General features: G+C 36.0%; 1 protein-coding gene across 3 annotated transcripts in view; it reads left to right on the top strand.

Moving 5' to 3' along the window:
* CEP128 (centrosomal protein 128) overlaps positions 1-19,644 on the top strand; it is a 98,986-nt gene that overhangs the window by 72,081 nt on the left and 7,261 nt on the right. For all 3 annotated transcript variants that reach the window (XM_030949092.1, XM_030949091.1, XM_030949093.1), the window contains 4 exons: positions 2,321-2,344; positions 13,620-13,697; positions 15,568-15,681; positions 19,335-19,440. In XM_030949092.1, the coding sequence (XP_030804952.1) occupies positions 2,321-2,344; positions 13,620-13,697; positions 15,568-15,681; positions 19,335-19,440 (322 nt within the window). The remainder of the gene's footprint in view (positions 1-2,320; positions 2,345-13,619; positions 13,698-15,567; positions 15,682-19,334; positions 19,441-19,644) is intronic.

Raw genomic sequence — 19,644 nt, 5'->3', positions numbered from 1 at the left:
TGTTTGTGCTAAGCACTTTAAATTCGTGCTTAAAAACTCAGTTTTACCCTAAGCTCAGCTTTGGAAAAGTATTTAAGCATTGCAGTCAAAGAAAACATACTCGGTTCAATTTAAAATGACTAAGAAAGCAAAAACAGCTGGAATGTCTGAATTGTGAGGCTCAGGAGGCTATGAGGGAGGATAATGTGTGTATTCTTCAAAATACAGAAAGAAAAAAAAGTAGTTTTTAACAACAAATTGCTACAAACAATACCCAATATGAACATAAAAAAAGTTTACATGCAATATGAAGAGTATCAATGAGTCAGCATTCTGTAAGTGTATTGAAAGCAGGACATTTGTGAGGGAATTGATGAAGATAAGGCTCATAAGGAAATTGACATTATGTTTTGACCATAGGATTTTGTTTGAAGATAAGCCTTCTCTTCTCATATAACAAATAGAAGGTATTTTGAGGGCTAGAGGTATCAAAGAAGTTAGTGTACACAGAGTTTGATCCACTAAGAAGAGACAAGTTGCAAGACCCAAAAGTTGCACAACACACCAATCCAGCTGTTTCCTGTTCTAACAAAAATCTTGGCCTGGCTCTCTGGCAGCTCAAGTTCAACAAGGCTGAGAGCTTGTCTGCGTAAGCAGTTTACACAGGTGCATATCTAATTACATCAATGTAAAAAGATCTCCTTTCATGTGAAGCAATTCTGCATCTGCTTTCATGTGAAGTTTCATGGTTGACAAATTGTTCTAATGATATTACTTCTGATTGAATGAGGAGTAATTTTAGACTGCAGGAAGTTGCATCATAGTAGTGTCTTGCATGGCTCTATGTGCCTGCCTGCCTGTCATGTTCCTGATTAAATTGCTTTATTGCTTTCCCTAGCTGGCAGTTCTGTGTAAATGTGTGAATTGTAGTGCTCTGGCTGCTGTTCTTTCATATTCAAATGCTTGATAGCAGTTTTTTCTCCTTCAAATATCCATGCTTTCACAGTCAAGTGGTGTATAAATTATCCGTGGTAAATTTCCTAATACATTAGATGCTGGTCCAGAAAATTATCTGCTGAGACTGTAAGAGTTTATTATACTTTTAGAATTTGGCAACTATATCATGCACTTTATTTAATGCATGAGTCATTTTGAAAACACTCTTTATTCTATCATTGGAAACATCCTCACGCTAAGACCTTTTTTTCAAAGTAGTCCTCTTTAAATGAAAAAAAATTATTTGAATTGATGTTCATTATCACCAGAAGTTTATGAGCTCTGTAAATACCATCTTTTTCATGGTAATGAGTATGTACTTCACTGCAGAATCTTTAAATAAATGTGAGTGTTTGCCACTGCAATTTTGTGGAGGAACAAACATCTCAGAATAAAAATTTCTGAGTTTTCAATATAATACTTTTTGTCATAAGTTTGTTCTGATGCATGGAAATAATCTGTATCTCAGACCTACTTCTAAGGAAGAATAAAGACTTTAGCAGGTGATAGACTACCTTGCCTAAGAAAAAACTGAGTAATATTTGAGTAAGGTAAGAGTTCCTGTAATGTCTTAATGGTCACATACTCTAAATGTGGACTCACCTAAACACTGGAATATATGTTTTGTCAAATAACTTAAAATACGATACTTAGTTAGGATGTAGTACTATCTTGATTTTACTAACTTCATATTTTTCTTAAAAATACTACACAAAGGGAAAAGTATGTTGAAATATATACAGTAAATTAGTTAATATACAGTAAATTAGTTAATTCTGGGTTCTCTGTATTTTGTGCTGGATTAAAACTGACACAAATTTGTTTTATTTGTTTGACTAATGTCATCCTGTTATTAATAAAACATTATTCAGAGCTATTTTTGGATGAAAGAATAATGATATAGAATTTACTTTTTAGTTTTCTAAGGAAATGCGTAAAAGAAAACTAAGCCTGATGCTAAGATGATATGAATTCCAAATCATGCTAGGTTTACAGTCAGAGATGATAAAAAAAAGAAATAATTTTTTTGGGGTATGTAAGAGTAAAACCAGCAATATTGAAAACCTAATGCACTAATTGAAAAAATCTATTGTGGAGTAATTATTGTAAAATCCTTTCTCACCTTGTTTCTGGATGGTTTCAAGTTCTTGGGGCAATTTTCTAAGTGGGATAGTATGATAAAGACATCCAGTGAAGTACAACAGTTCCTACTCAGTGAGTTGTTTACAAAAAACTGTATGTATGAGACCACGAAAACCTCAAAATTAATCCTATTCATCATTCTTTGACTTACACTGCATTTATATTCTTGGCTTTCTAATGGGATCTTGTATTTTGTTTTTAGGAACGTATTATGGCCTTAGAAATGGTAAGTTTCTTAAATTAATTTCCAAACCAATCCCAATTACATTGCTGATAATTTGTCTAAATTATGAAAATATTATTTATATATATACTTTTTAAAAGGTTGCAGTTCTGGATTTTTAACTGTCATTCTGCTTTTAAGAGAAGATTGCACTGCAACTCTCTGTGTAGATTTTTACTACAGTATTTTTGTACTCATTATATGAAATACAGTGTATTTCAGTATTGTCATTTTTCTATACAGTTCAGTCCTCATCCCATCCCCGGGAAGAGAAATGTTGTAGATTTTATCCATACAAAAGATGTTATTTTTCTAACACTTCTAGGTTTGAGGTCCATGTGATAGATCTAATTATTTCAGTGACTACTCTGTATGCTTACTTGTTTGGTCAGGGAGGTGCAGGACAGAATCAGTTCATCTGCCCATATCCACACTGCAACTAAAAGAGTAAAGGAATGTAATTTTAACCACTAATTAATATAATTTAATGTGACATAAAGCTGGAAGAACAAAACCTTATGCTTGTACATGCTGTGAATGGATTTTCCAGATGTCCCAAGGTGGTAAGTCTGTCAGGTGGAATAGCTGGAATGAGTTTCAGCTTGCCCTATGAATTTGGAACCATTCTTCTTTCCCTTCGTGTAGGAATGTCCAATAAAATATCACAAATCATATTTATCGGGCCCACAGTTCCTTTTCATGAGAAATCCAGAAAATTTCATCTGAAGAAACCACTACTGAGACAATATCAATGCTGCAAGTATAAACTTCTAAAATTTATTTGTCCAAATTATTACTTTATTCTTTCTGATAGTCTCTGCATCTCTGAAAACAGTTTGTGATTTCAAAAATGTATTTTAAATGTATTCAATCTGTTAAAAACATCTTTCATTCAGTCATGAAAGGCCCTTTGGAAATTAGAGTGCTGTGCTGCAACACCTGCCTTGTGGAAGCAGGAAGCTAGTACTGATGTTCAGCGTCCTGGCACTTCACATGGTGCTGTGTCAGGTGTTGACAGGACATTAATTCTGTTCAGGACCTTCCCTTATTCATGGTTTGCTTACATGACAACCAGCCAGGCTTGTATCCACTGACATCCATTTTTCACAAACCATGCATTAAACTGCCTGCAAATTCCTTGTCCTTTCTGCTCCCAGAGCTATTTTGACACAGGCAGAGGACAGTTGCTTGCAAGTACCCCAATGTCAAGTAAATTCTGTCTATTTTGTGACAAATTTTTCTTTCTATTTTTTCTGGAACTTTTTTCCTTTTTTATACTTCCAGTGGCTCTGACTTTAGAAAGGAAGATTTGTAAATTATTGTTCAGATAGAAGAAAAGGATGACCTATTTATCATACTATCCCACTGTTCTCCCTTTCTCTGCAATCAGCTCACTTCCAGCTCCTGCACTTGCCAGTAGAATTGTTGTAGTGTCCATGAGATGAACTTGCCAGCTTAGATAATAAAGAAAATGTTGGGAAAGAAATGTAACATGAACCTTTCAGATTCCATTCAGAGCTCTGGATGAATTAACCTTCCAGGCATAGCTTAATCTAACTCAGTGGTTTTGTGAGTTGCAGCAAACAAGGAGCCCTGTCAGCTCCTTCTCCTCTCAGCAATCTCTTTGAGCTGGAAGCTCCATCTCCTGTCTATGGTACCTGGCAGTTTCTTGGGTCTTCTATTTCCGTAGCCAGCTCCTGTTTCCAGAGCAAAGTGCTGTTATTATGAATCTCCTTCAAGATACTACACATGATCTGATCACTCCCTTAAGGACCCTGAGAACAAATAGTACCCATTTAGAAGAAGCTTTTGGATATTTTGGTTCTTTTTTGCAATCAGATCAATGTTGCTGTATGATTCGATAGGTACACCACTTCTTGCTCCAGCAAGTTGTGCAGGTCAGGAGCAGAAGCTGGAAGGTAAAGAAGAACAAGGTTTGTTAGACAGACTCACTAGTGGATATAAAAGGAGCTGAAGAACCTAGATGTTTTCTGAAATAATCCTTCAGCTCTTGAGAAGTGCCAGAGAAGTAACAGACATAGGCAAAACTGAGATTTTGAGTATCTAGAGATTGTGTTTTGTTTGGCTTTTTTATTTGGTTTAATGCTGTTAATTAAAGTGAATTTAGTTATTTAATAGCTATTAACAAGTAATATCCTAATTACTTTAGTAATCAATTATTTAGTCTGACATTTTGAGAGAATGAATATGATTAATCTTTCAATTAAATGAGTTATTTTATTCTTGAGTATAATTTAGTTGTTACATACAAAATTTGGCTCTATTTATAGAGAAAAGTATATGATTTTTTGGGGAAAAAAGTCTGCATTGTATTCTCAGATGAGGCTACAGTGGAAAGCGTATTTATTTCTCATAAAGATGTCAGGATGCGTTTTGTAGGTGCACACTGCTGCTGTGCTATGCTTGGGATTTTAGTGGGTTTCTATAAAGTATACTGTTCTTTGTTTGCATAAGCTGCAAGTCATGTTTCTCTGCCCTACTAGTACTAGTCTGACATAGAAGACTGCAAAATTTAATTTGAAATCAACCACATCCTGAAGTAATTCCAGTGAACATATGCATTCTATATCCTTTGGTAATAAAACAATTTGTTGCTTTCAGTAGAGAACCCAGAGTGAGGTTACCACTTTTCTAAGAATACTTGGATCAGACTTTTTGGACAAAATTCAGCTTTTTATTACAATGTCCATAAATCTAGGTTAATGTCGGTAATGCTGTAAGTATTCAGCAAAATTGATATTTTATTATGAATTTTTGGTTCAGTATGGACATTTATGCATTTTGTTGTAATGCATTTTTATGTTCAAGAAAGTAAGGTTTTGAATACCAGTAAAACAAATTTCTGTCTGCATCCACTCAGCAATATAAAAGCTATTAGATTGTTCTCCTGATGCAGGCTCAAATTTGCATCAGTTTTATGGTTTATCATCCAATTTAAAAGAAGAATTGGAAGGATAACAATACCAAATGCGTTTTGTAGAGAGATTATGTGACTGCCTGACACCATCCATTTTTATGTGCTTGTTCTTCCTTTCTGTCTCTCTGTGTGTGCCTTCCATCAATAAGTAAGTCTTGCTGTTAGCTCTTGAGATTATTTAATGATTTTCATACTTTGGTTGTATGAATGTTGAGGAAATACTGAATGGAAGGGTTAATACTTTCTTTTCTTCTTTGATTCTGTAGTGTCTTGCCAAAACTACCGTTACATCAAAGGCTTTCTGGTCCTCCCAGAACACAGCCATTCTTTGATCTTAAAAAAATGACCAGGAGCAGTTTGAGATCCTCTGTCCTACCTGCCTCGCCCTTTCCTTTCCTTTCATCAGGGAGCCAGTGTGTCACTTCCCTTTGCTGGGCTTCCCAGAGCCTTTCCTCTGCTCATTACCACCAAGTGACTTCTGTGTCCTGTGGGCTGGCAGCCCACTGTTCCTTTCCTCCTAATGCTCAGCTTTCTCTTCCCTTCTTCCTTGATGTTATCTTCTCACCCCACATATTTATTGCTCTTGTTTAATACCCAGCTACTCTTCCATCCTCTGCCCCCTACTATGTGGTGTTTCACTTGTTCTTTCAGGTTTTTTCTAATGCAATCACCTATAGTTTTCTAGCCCTCAGAGTGAAAAGCATTTCCTGTGTTCAGATGGAACCTCCTGTGTTTGTTTGTGCCCATTGCTTGTCACCGGGTAGCACTGAAAAGAGCCTGACTCCCTCTTCTTTACATCTTTCCTTCAGATCCATGTGCACATTGATGAGACCTCCCAGAGCCTTTTTTTCTCCACACTAAACAATCCCAGCTTTCTCAACTTTTCCTCACAGGAGAGATGCTCCAGTCCCTTAAAAATTTGTTGTCCTTTGCTGGACTGGCTCTTGTGTGTCCTTTGTACAGAAGAACCCTGAACTGGACCCAGCACTCCGGATGTTGGCTGACTAGAGGAGAGGGATCACCTCACTTGACTTGCTGGCAATGCTCCTCGTGAAACCCCTACATGCTCTATCTATGTTCCTTTCAAAATTAGGAAAATGTGTTCCACATGTTGCAAATATTGAACATTTTTGCCAAAGTCTAAAACCCCAAAATCCTTAGGTTTTTACTTAGAGAAAGAAAAATCTCTGGAAAAATGCTTATTGCAAAAGATTTAAGTTATCTAAAATTATTTAATTATTTATTTCAGTTGAACTATGAGTAGTAGTATACAGCATTCTCAATTTTTTTTTAACGTAGTGGGTATATGCATATAAGTGTAATTTTAAAGAGAGATCCTATGAGTTCCTTCCACAGGATGCTCATGAGAAATCAGAGAATCACTGAGGTTGGAAAAACCTCCAAAACCCTCATGTCCAATCTTTGACTGAACACCACCTTGTCAACTAAACTATACCACCAAGTGCCATGTCCAGTTGTTTCTTGAACACTTCCAGGGATCAGCCTCCACCCCCTCCCTGGGCAGCCTATTCTAATGCCCTTTCAGTGAAGAAATTCTTCCTAATGTCCAACTTAAACAGTTTGAGACCATTTCTTGTCCTGTCATTTGCCTGGGGAAAGAAACCAACCCCGACCTGGCTACAGCCTCCTCTCAGTCAGTTGTAAAGAGGGGTAACATCACCCGAGTCTCCTTTTCTCCATGATAAACAACCCAGCTCTCTCAGCTGCTTCTTATATGAATTATGTTGGCCTTTCATCTGTGGAATATGTATCTGAGTTCTTCCACAGAATGTAACTGGATAAGACATAGATTTGTGCTTTATTTTCCTTGGTTTGGTTTGTATATCACAAAATAAGTTAAATTTTGTTTGACAGCAGACTATTGACTAGATGTTTCTAAAGTGCTGCTAGGTCCTTCATTTTAGATTTAAATACTTCCTATTTGATCTAGGTATAACCATAGGAGCACAGGCATCAATTACACCTATTGATGCCACCACAGGTTTCTTTTTCTTTCACTATTGTGAAGCTTTTTATTAAAATAGGGAAATCCATAAGGAAAACTCCTAATTCTTTTCCTACTCTGACACTGATTTGCTGTGAATCCTTGTTTAAATCACTTCTCTTTCTACTTTAATTTTTCTCACCTGGAAAACTGAATGATATTTCTTCTTTCCCATGAAGGCTGTGTTAATTGAATTTTTGCAATGCTTTCTGGAAGGCTTGAAGAAATACTGTTAGCATACAAAACTTTAACATAAATTACATGTAAAGATTTTTAGTCTGCAGTGCTTCATATTGTTAATGATGAGCAATAAGGAAGTCTTTACACCTTCTGAGAATGTGTTCCCACTAACATGGCATTACTTTACACGCTCTACTTCTTGTGTAATATTGCTTTTAGTTCCTAGGAATTATATCTGGATGTCTCTGATCAAAATCTTAGTAAACACTAAAGAATGGATTCTCAAAAACTACTCCTATGGACCCCCAGAGTACTTGGAACACTGACTGATGATTCACAGAAAGCTAGCTTGCCAAAAGACAACGGTTTCCTCCATGTTTCCAGCTGCTAGTATGCATCAAACAACTGCAAATTCATAAAATAGTTTCCTAAGATTTTTCCCATGTAAACATTCCTCTAGTTAGCACAGGGATGTCATGTGCTTATGAATGAGAGAAAAGACAGTCCATGTCATTGCAAACAGGAAAGGAAGCATTCATGAAGTTCCTTTAATTAAAATGTGGACCACTCCATTCAAAAACATCTGGAATCTAAATTGAATGTTCAAGTAGTTTGACATTGGCAATGCATTGTTAGCAAAGGTCATTTGTTTTCCATTAGTGTAGTTATTGCTTTAAAAAATCTTACTTGTTAAAACTCTCATGAAACAATGTAATACAGAAAAAAAAAGCACCAATTGAGCATTGAAATTGTAATTTGATAAAGTTGCATGTGTTGCCTTCCTTTGTATAGGTAATTTGACTTCTTGATATGCTGAAATCATCAAAACAGTGGTATAATTGGAGTCATGATATATGTGGAATATAAAGATATCAAATACATTTTTCTGTTTTCTCAGAACGTTCCCTCTCTACATATGATGTACTGTTCACAGAATGTCCCAGCTGTTGTAGAGTTTGCCTGGTGTATAAAAGTCAGCAGAGCACCTCAGGCCTCTCAAGCAGAACCACCTGCTTAAAAGAAAAGTGTTTGATTTATCAGTGGGGAGCTAGAGATTGAAGCTGATAGTGCATAGTTTTACAGATCTTAACAGGAAAAGCAAAGGATACTTTTAAACATGCTGTGTGCATCCTGTTCTTGCTATTTAGGCATTCAATACACTAAGGTAATTTAAAAATAAGTCATTTTAGGTCACCTCTAACACTGTATTTTTCGTTTGAATTGTAGCTGCCTACTGACATGCATTGCAGCCAGTTAAAATGACGTTGCATTTAATCTTTTTATGGTTATTCTTTGGGGATTAGCTAACTGGTACTTAAATCAACTCTTATTAAGAAAAATATCTGTGCAATACAGATAGCCATTTGTTTTTACCTACCTCAGAAAAGAATGGAGCACTGTACTTGAAAGTCAATGAAGTTTGGTTTCTGGTTTATGTTTGTGTTTTCAATATATTGACTATAAAGGCAAACCTCAGGAGTATTATATACAAACCTGTTTTGATTTATTTGCATTTAGCATTGCAGCTTTGAGACTAAAAATAAAATGTGTCTGATTTTGATTTAGATCTGTCCCTTGAGACAGTGTGAAGCTATTACCAAGAACACATCAGTATAGGAGGATTAACTGTTCACATGCAGTTAAAACATCAAAGTGTTTGTATGAAGTAATGGAAAATAAGTAATTTGTTTTGTCATTTTCTGTGAAAAATAGAATGCCCCTTTTAAAAGTAAATAATCTTTATTTTAAAAACAGAAAGATTAGTTGCACTCAGTCTATTGAAGAGTACTGCTGTTAAGTAAAGTGCCATTAATACTGCCTCAGACAGTACCATGGGTGTTTTTTCCTCTTATCAGTACCATCAGTGCACTGGGTCAGTACCTGCTGTGGCTTGTTATACAGAAGTAGACAGATGTGATTGCTGTCTTTAGGATTATTTTTATGCATTATGGCATACAGCTCTCTGATTTCTGGGAAAAAATTTAACAGTACTTAATTGGCCTCTATATCAGGTGTTTCTAATATCCTTTTCCATGTTTTATCTGTGTGGCTAAATCTGTCTTTTTAATAGAATAGAGTGTAGTCATTAATGATACAAGTATGGCATTTGAACCATCTTGAGGAGGTTGCTGTGATTTTCATTAATTACCAGACCACTTCTATGGACCAGCTAAAAGCTCTTTCATCATCTTTCCCTCACATTCTTCAATTTCTTGTGTATTTCTGTGTATTTCTTTGTTGCCACCTTCCTTACTGAACCTCCCCTAACAACAAAAGTTGCTTTTTTTCTGTTTTTCTTCCACATCACTACCATTCTTTTCACTTGTTTTATGGAAAAGACACACATTTCTGTCCCTGAAAATGTTAGTGTGTGAGTTTTCCTATTCAAGTCCCTCAAGACTACTCAGAAGACTGTGAGAATTTTGCGATATGAAAAGAACCATTCTGGTCAAGACCAAAGGTCAATCTAGCCCAGCTATTGACATTGCCACAATGGCCCAAGCAAAATGCTCAGGGAAGACTGTATGAGCAGGACTGACATGTATTTTGTTTCTCATTCATTCATTCTGATTCCAGCTGTTCAAAGTTCGAAGGCTTCCAGACTTAATGTAGTTTCTGTGAATTTTGAACCATTCTATGGTCTTCCTCATTCATGAACTTGCCCAGTTTTCTGCTTAAAGCCATATAAAATTTTCTATCTTTATGTGACTTCTGATTTTACACAAAGTGGTAATTAGTCTTCTCAGGCACCTCTCTTACTGGCTGAAGAGTCCTATTCTTTAGAGTATTGTGTTTATAATTTCTCACTTGGAAACAGCACGCCATGGCTTTGAAAATTCTTGTTCAACTCCTCTGACCTTTCCCTTTTTCCCTTTTGAAATAAAAATCCACATCTGCACTCAGCAGTCAAGATGCAATTGGATTAATGATCTGGGACAGTTATGTTTTCTGGCTTTTTTTATCCTTTCCTGATTATATTGAGTGTTGATTTTGGTTTTCTGATTGATACTGAGCACTGCATTAGCAGATTCTTGGTAATATGCATCATTACCCCATGATCTGCTTCCTGAGCAGCAGTGGTTACCTTAGAGCCCATCATTTTGAATGTGAAGTTAGATTTAAACTTTAGGAGTCTGAAACACCTTTCAGAAATCCAAGTAGCCTGTACCATTCTTATGCACATGATTCTCAACAAAACCAAAAAGCCAAAGACTGAATATGCATCTAACCCAAAGGCTGGTCTTCTGCTTTCAGGATTATGTTTAATAACATAACTAATAAGGTTTAGCAGAGAAACAGCTAATTTTTTTTTCCATTACAAAAAGTGCATGAAATAGAGGGGATATATTTAGGAGACAATTTGGAAGAACAGATGATTAACATCTTCCTTAAGTTCATTTACAGACAGGGTTGACATGAGGTCTTGGCATTGAAATTAGAGAAGGAATTGAAAAATGAATGGCTTAAGGCATAGGCTTACACCTAGGGCCCGAGTTCTCTTTTTATGAGAACAGATCAGAGGTCATCTGTATTAAAATAAGGTAGGTAAATAGGTAGATACCTATATACATATCTCTGCATACATGTAATTGCAGAAACAGAAGAACGAGTCTCATATCCTCTATCTAATTTAGTTAATTGTTACTGAATATTGACTACAAGTTCAGTCCAAGTTAGCTGCAAATGAATCCCATTGTTTATAAAATTTGACCTTTGTTTGTAATGAATATTTGTTAAAACCTTAAAACCAGAATGTCCGGAACTAACAGTGAAGCAGACATCACTGCTTTTAAACAGATGGTGTGTCTCCATTTAGGTTACCTTGTTCATTACTGATTCTGCGCTCCTCACTCCTAGTCTTCATCTTTTTAAAGTTGATTCCACTTTTGCAGAGAAGCTCCCATTGAGTTTTCTTCTCCTGTTGTGACTGAAACTTTTAGTCTCTGAGATCTAAATGGAATGTTTTTCATGGTGGTCAGACTGAGATTTTCCAGAACTAGTAACAGAGCTTTTCTGGTTAAGAGCAAGTTAACTTGGTTTGCACAGGCCTTACAACATAATATTTGATTTCAGGATTGATGGATTTTATTTGTTTCAAGATTTTGCTTTAAAGTACCAAGGCAGTAATATGATTAATGAAGCCCATTACTGGTAGATTGAATACCAGACTAGCAGAACCTTATCCAAAGAAGTGTGATTTTGAGAATTATGGAGGAAATACTAACTGTTGTTCAGAAAGTACAGACAGTTCTGGTTTTACTTGCTCTTTGGCAAATAATAGAAGGGCAGCCTTTGAGAAGCTGCAGAGGCATCTGACCTGTGGGACATGACTGTTCTTCATGCGTGATCAACCAACTTCATCTGCGCACAAAACCAAAACCATTATATTTCTTTTCTTCAGTTCTTTGCAGTTTGCAATAGACTGCATTTTTGTGTGGTGGGTGTGAATGTAAAATCTTACTGTTGAGGCCAACCCTAACTCTTCCTAGAGTGGTAATTCAGTAGTACATACCATATGCCTAATATGGTATGCCTAATTTTTCAGTAGTACATACCATATGTGTGTGTGGTAACCAAAACTGCACACAGGACTCAAAGGGGTCATAAAAGGAAATCAGGTTTGATAATAAGAGGACTTTCCTGTCATGAAGACAGCTATGAGCAATGATGATGTTGTCTTTCAGGTGTTTTTCAATACCTCCTAGCATAATCTTTTCCATAACTTTACCAGGCACTAAAGTGAAACTGACAGTCCTGTAATTCCTGGGGTCCTCTTTCTTGCCCTTCTTTAAAATTGTGACAGGGTTCTCCGGCTTCTGGTAATCTGGAACCGCTCTGGATTCCCAAGACCACTCAAAAAACATCAAGAGAGGTTTTGTGATGACATCAACTGGCTCTTTAAGAAATCTTGAATGAATGCCTTCATGCCCCATAGACTTGTAGGGATGCAACCGAAGCAGCAAATCTCACACAAGTTCAGGGTCGACTGGGAGTTGATCATCTCACAGTCATGATCCTTCTGCTCAGGGCAGTGTGATCCCCTTGGTCAGTCATCCTCTCTTAGAAGGCAGAGGCAAAGAATGCATTAAATGCCATTGCCTCTCTCTCCTTGTTTGACCATCCTCATCCTGTAAAGGGATGAGGGTTTTCTTGCACTGCCTATAGCCATGAATATATTTTTAAAAACCCTTTTTATCGTCCTCCACATTTCTGGCCAGCTTCAACTCCAGTAGACCTTTGGCCCCATGAATTTTCTCCCTACAGTGACAAGCTGTACAGTGACTCTTGTGTTCTTCTACATGTTAGTAATGTCTCTTATTCTAGTCCCTGGAGACAGCAGACTTCCCTGTGATCTGGCTCCAGTCTGCATAAAGAGGCCCTCCATTTACTTTAGAAGGCTGTTTCCTATTACAGCTACCCTTCATTTTCCTGTTAACAGAGGTCTTGGTGCAGAGTATAGGTGGTGTTTTAGGAGGCCACACTATCCCAGAAGGACCTCCACCCACCTCATCAGTAGTCTAGCCTTCTGGTTCCAGAGCCTCACGTGTATTGTAGAGGGTGCCAGTCCTGCCAGTCAAATTCTGAGAAGGTGGAGGAACCTTCCTCCTAGTACATGCTGTGACCTGCTTCCAGCCTTCACCTTTTAACAGACCCTTGGCTAACAGTCCTTTGACTAATTACCCTGCAGGGTTCTGAGTCCAGCTGCTTCTCAACTATAGTGGAGGTTCATGACTCCTGAGAGTCTTGAGACTGTGAGACTCTGAAAATAATCAGTCTCTCTTTTGCTTGCTTGCTCAAACACTATGGAGCCTGTTCACTTCCTCCTCTAGCTGGTGACCAGCTCCTCAAGCCCAGCTCACCTTCTGCAAAAGAATGGTGAGCCCCAGCCTCATGAAGAGGCACCAGGCACGCGTGGCAGCCTCTGACTTGGAGAGCTCCATCTCCCACCAGCTGGTCTGGCTGGCTGGCTGGAGCCTCTGGCATGACTGCTTCAGTGAGTCACACAGCCGCTTGTGATTGAGCTTTAGGGCAAGTCAACACCCTAACTGAGGAAGCTTGAACTAGTATGCTGATAAGACTAGGGTTTGTAATATGTGAGATGGCTGAGAGGATGCTTTTGTTTTTAATGTTTTAACTTGTGTTCTGTTCTTTAGAGTACCCGAGTGGCTTTAAACCACCTGGAGTCTGTACCTGAGAAACTGAGCCTGTTAGAAGAGTGCAGAGATACTGGGGTAAGAAAGATTGCATTTGACTCTCTCAGTACTTCTAAAATATTTTGGTTAATTAATAATCTCTATGAATGTACAGATCAGTTGTTTAATGAGATATTTACAGTTGCATATGTATGTATTATATAGACAGAAACATACTGAAATTTATTTTCATGTTTATAGGGATGTTTTTGAAGTTATAAATTTAGTTCTAATTATTAATACTGCTCCATAATGTAGGCAAACATTGATAACTGGACATAACAGGTCATGTGTTAATTACTGTTTTTATGGAGTGGTAAATTGTGATATTACATGTTAAAAAATGAAAATTTTATAATTAAATTAATTATGCCAGTTGTTTCAGTATTTAACTTAATGAGTGAAAATAGATGATCTTTATCACTTTATCACTTTTTTTTTGTTTTGACATAATGACAATACTTGTTACTTATTTTTGCGGCACCACTATCCAATCAAGATGTATTTGGACACAGTAGGGCATATTGACAGTAGTGGTGACATACTGTCAAGAGTGATAAGGCTCAGATTAGATTTTCAGTGGCTAAGTGGGTAAACCCCCGTACCATAGTTACTTTCCATTTATGAAATAGGTGGTTTAATAGAAAAGAATTTGTAGCTTCCTTGCACAATATAAATTTTAAATCAGTATTAAATCACAGATCAACAAATACATATTGATTCGCATTTTATTTGATATGTAAAATTCCTTAATCTTGGTTGTCATAAGCATTTCAAAACATACTTGTTTGGAGCATTATTTATTTTGTGTTCCTGCACGATGTCATCAGATAATAATTCTACGCCATTTTATTGCTGTCATCATCAACAGATTTGGTAATATAAGTTCTAGTTAAAATGTTTGGGTTTTTTTATGAGCAATATTGTTGAGATGTATAGTTTTAATTTCACATTCCACGTATCCCCGGAAGAGCTTTTTTTGCTCTGACAGAGGTTTATGTTTACCTTCTGTTTCTACTAAAAGAAAAATTTTGTTCTCAGCAGGCATCTGCAGTCTCTTTCACACTTGCCTTCTCTCACTTAACACTGCTATGAAATTACACTGTAATTCTCTGATTGCTGTAGTTATAACTTAGCCAATATTTGAGAGATTGGAATGCAAAATCTTTGGTTTCAGTCGGGCTTTGTCCTTCTCCATCATGCTTAATTTTTTAAATATGGTTTTCTGAAGATGAGCCCCTATCAACACAGTATTTTGTTTAAGAGATAATTTATTATTCAAGAGGGCTAAGCTTTATGCCTTAGCTTTGAGAAGGATGTCAGTTTGGAGCTTCATTACTGTTTCTATTTGCAAATAACATATTGGATTTTTTTGTACAATATCTAGCAAGTCATTCCTTCAATGTTTTTATAGGAAGGGAGAAGGCAAGAGGAAGTAAGTTTTGATAAACCTCCTGGCTTGTCTAGGAGGTTTGTTAATTCAAGTGAATCATTAGCTAGTTCAGTGAGAAGTATTATGTTTTCTTGTTGAAAATACTGTTTTGTCCATATCCTTAGAACTGCTTTTTCTTCAAGTGCTTGTTTCCGTAGTGTTGAACTTAATTTTCCACCATTACAGAATTTTTCTTAGAAGGTATGATATTGCTGAAGTTTAGAAAGTATTACAAAAAATCATTCAACAATTAAAGATAAGGCCATTTTCATTTTGATCTGCATGTATTTTAACATTATTTTTCTGTACAGAGCATTATGCTTTTGTATGGTGCCTGCAGTTCAGCCTCTGAAAGTTAGTTCTTAATTCGTTCTTGCTGTGGTGAAAATCCTTGATGATATCTGTGTTTACAATAGTCAGAATTTCTAGCTACTTTTTACGTTATGAAATCATCTAAATCTTTAAATGCATTTCTAGGAGTCCCATTGCCGAAGGGAGATGATTGAGGAGAGGTATATGAGGTATAAAGACATCGTGACTTCTTTGCAGCGGCAGCTGGAAGATTCAAAGCAAAGAGTTGGGCAAGTCAAAGTATGTGCGTGTACTCCACTTCTGTGTCCCAATTACTTTCAATCAGCAACATAACCTTACCTTATTAACTCCTAGTACAAACACAGACTGAAATCATGCATGAATGTTTCTGTTTCATACAGCTGCCATGTCTGATGGCATGGCAGGTATATTGGCATGGCATGAAATTTGATGAATTAAAGGTTGCTTTCATTGTACCCATGCCATGGATACTTTCCAAAAAATCTTTCAGCTTTCACAAAAAGGTATCTTACTGTGTCTTAATACTCTGAAGTGTTTACCTGCTTTGTCAAATTGCTGTCTACAGCAATTTTTAATTGTTCAATTTTCTCTCGTCCTTTCAAGTAAAAGATATAGATAGAAACCTGTTTCCCCTATAAAAAGGTTGACTAATTTATAAATTACATGTAGTAATTCTTCAGTAGTTGATATATGCATTTATTGGAAACAATTCTGTGTGATGTCTCTTTCATACGTAAATGAAATCCAGGCAAACAGAAGGGAAGTGATTTGCTAAAGGTCACTCACTGGACTTACATCAGTGCTAAGCATGAATAACTAACTCCCTACAATACAAATCCAGTGCTCTTCTATAGAAACTTTGCCTGAAATGAGTTCAACTTTCCAATTATTAACATGCTTTGTTTCCCTTACTAGCTTGTTCATTGTCATATCACTGTCATTGTAATAGCAGCTTTCTTCAGCAGAACTATGATTTCTTATGCAAGTGTTTGAAATAAGTGATCAGACCTGAAGAATCATACTAGTATTTCTGCTACATGTCTCAATCAAATCAGTTTCTTTGGCAATGCATCAAACCTGTGTCTCTAAGCAATTGAGCTCAACTTGAGGATCACACATTCTACGAAAAAGATAAAAAGATGTTTTTCTTCCCCAACTTATATGTAACCGTCTTCCTTCTGTAAAATGAGGACATACTTACAGCATGTCTTTTAAAAAGTGGAAAAGGTAAAATAAATACAGAATGTTTTAGCTTAATAAGTTGCTGTTGTGAGAAGGTACTAAGTTACTTGAAAAAGCTATCTTGCTCTTCTGTAAGAAGGAATTGAAAGGAGGAAACAGGCACAATCAGTATGTTGCTGGTGATAATCTTCAGTATCTTGAATTTCTTTTCCCTCCACACAAGCATTTCTAAATCAGTAGCTACTGAAATTTGGAAAACATTGAAAAGCTAAGTGGAATGCAATCAGCTGACGGTAGAACATAACATTGCACTAAGCTGACTGAACTTACTGAGCTTGTGTGATTTGAACTCAATAATCAGAATCCAGTACAAAGCTGATTCCAAAACAATTCTCTTTCTTTAGACAACTGAGAGCATTTAATGGTTTCCATTTAGTCAGGCCTAATTGGATTTTTGCATGACATACAGTACTCCTTGCTGTCACGGCTGCTGCAAATAGAACAGAATGTTCAAAACCAAGTAACAGACGGGTGCTAATCTGATTTCAGTGATCAGGCTAGCTTAGACTAAAAAAAAACCTTTTTAATGCTTGCCTTTCTTACCCTCCTTTGAAACTAACTCAAATGCCTTTTATTTATTTATTTATTTATTTATTTATTTATTTATTTATTTATTTATTTATTTATTTATTTATTTTACTGTTTTTCAGTTGGGAGTCTCTAAAATTGATTGCTGGAAGAGTGTAGGTTTGAGGACACCAAAGTTGATTCTTTCTGATATTTTTGGTTCACGCTTAATACATACTGCCCCTGCTATAAAAGTAGACAGATATTTGATAGGTGAGGGGAAAATCCATGTTTCTTATAAAATTTTTACATTGATCATTTTAGATGGAATTACTTCTGAAATTAATCTTTTTCCTCGGTTATGTTTTTCTTTCTAGCCTTTCTTATATTACTCTTGTTTCAGCTTGCTTGACAACATTTATCTCAGACAGGCATTATCAAATCTTGTGTCCCAGCCTTTTAATTTTAAGGAGGAAAAATTAAACCGAAGTTGAATGTTCCTCTAAAAGCAGGTCTTTTTCTTTCTTATGATTTCTTTTGTCTCCCCATTCAATCTTCCTACTCTTCTGTAGTCTTGTCAGATGGCTTTAAAATACCTGTTGCTTAGACACCCAGAAAAATTATAATTTCTATTGATATGTTTTAAAATGGAAGATTTCCAGTAACAAAAGTAGGCCATAGGCTGGGAGGATGCCATCAGGTACAACAATCTTGATTTTTCAACTAAGAAAGGGCCAAATAATAGTAGATAAAGATGAAATTGGGGGAAAACTTCATAAATGTAACATATTAAAAGAAAATAGCAACAGAAGCAAAACCAAAGCAGAAAGCCAGAGGAAAACTAGAGATAAATATTTTCATGTAGAGATATAAATATTTTAGGAGAGTTTCCCTGCCACAGATGATTGACCATCTACTCAAACACAAGAGATGTAATTGTCCATGAAGCTCATGACAAAAGGCACATTCTATACATTAATATTTCTGTAAAAAGAAAGCCATTTTGTATTGCAGGTACTGGTAGAAGCACCTTTCTTGTTTAAAAACTCTTCTTTTAAAGCATTTCTGGAAGCAGAATGGAAAGACAAAAATGGTTTTTATTCTTTAAAAATTGTTATTGTGCTATAAACACTTTAGGTATTAAGTCTCTCATCAGCACATAAGGGGATTAATATGTATAATTCTCATTAGTCTTAACAGGAGTAAATCCTTCTTCAGTGATGGAACAAAAACTTATTGTATCTGTAAATTAATGGGTTTTTTTTGTTTAGTTTTCAAATCTTATGTATCAACATAAAATTAACTATCAACATAAATGATAAATTGCAAGATGTTTTAACAAAATTCCTTGAGGCTTTTTATGATAATAATTCAGCAGTAAAATTGTTTGTTTTATGAATTGATGCATTTATTCATTATGACTTCTTCTCATTTCAAGAAACTGAGTAATTTGGATACCAAGCCAAGCTTTTAATCTTATTTTGGATTGTATTGTAACTGGGGACTACTTGCTGCAGAGCTAATAGAGATTTTTCAGGGATTTTTGTTTAAATGACATTTTTAAATTTATCTTCTCTTTTTAGCTTATAGGCCAAATGACTTTCCTCACCAACAAGCTATGCTGTATGGATTTAGCCATAAATAGTAACATTGTACTTAAGACTTTATGTAATGGTTTAACAAAAACATTCAAAAGCACCTTTGACATGAGAAATCTATAAACTTTAAGTTTCCTCAGTGGCACAGAAAATAGATTTATATTTATTACTACTTGTGGAATTAGTATGAACCATTCATTGATGAGGAAGTCATTATTCACTGTGTCTGCCCTGCTGATATGGTGTGTGCTGAGCTGTGCATGTGATGCGAATAGGAAAGTGCATTTTTACAACATGCTGTAGTGGCAAAGACTTGAGGTGATGCCAGTGCTTTTTTCAAGGCAAAGCAGTTTTTTGCAGACATTTTATAGTGGTGAAGTGGGGATAAAACTCGTAAACAAATTAATTTGAACTCAAGTGCAATATTGAGAATTCAGAGAATTCAAATCAGTCTTCTCCAGTGTGTGTGAAATCACAGCATGTGCCTGTACGTGTGCTACTAGTTTTTGTTAAAGTTTGCAGCTGCTTGATAGTAACAGGTAAAATTATTTTTGTTTCCCATAGGATGTGAAAATGGATGCTGAAATTTCTGATGTAGAAGTGGCTGCTCATTCTAGTTGGCAAACTCAAAACAGCTTTTTGTGCAGCTCACCTCATTCAAGTTCAGGTTGTAAGTATTACATCACAGAAAAAAACCGGTAACACATTTTTTTCTTATAAAAATTTTTTTCCTGGATAAGTGAGATGATGCTTTTCAAAAAAGAAGTGCTGGAACCATCTTAAGTATCCTTCTGTGTTTTAGTTTTAGATGCTGGATGGATGTCTTTGCCGAGGAAGTACTTCATTACATCCCACTGACAGTTGTTTGAGTTTT

This window comes from Camarhynchus parvulus, chromosome 5 (genome assembly GCF_901933205.1).
Source record: "Camarhynchus parvulus chromosome 5, STF_HiC, whole genome shotgun sequence".
NCBI classification, from domain to species: domain Eukaryota; kingdom Metazoa; phylum Chordata; class Aves; order Passeriformes; family Thraupidae; genus Camarhynchus; species Camarhynchus parvulus.
The sequence above is the reverse complement of the archived record's forward strand: the minus strand, read 5'-3'. Positions and strand labels throughout refer to the sequence as shown.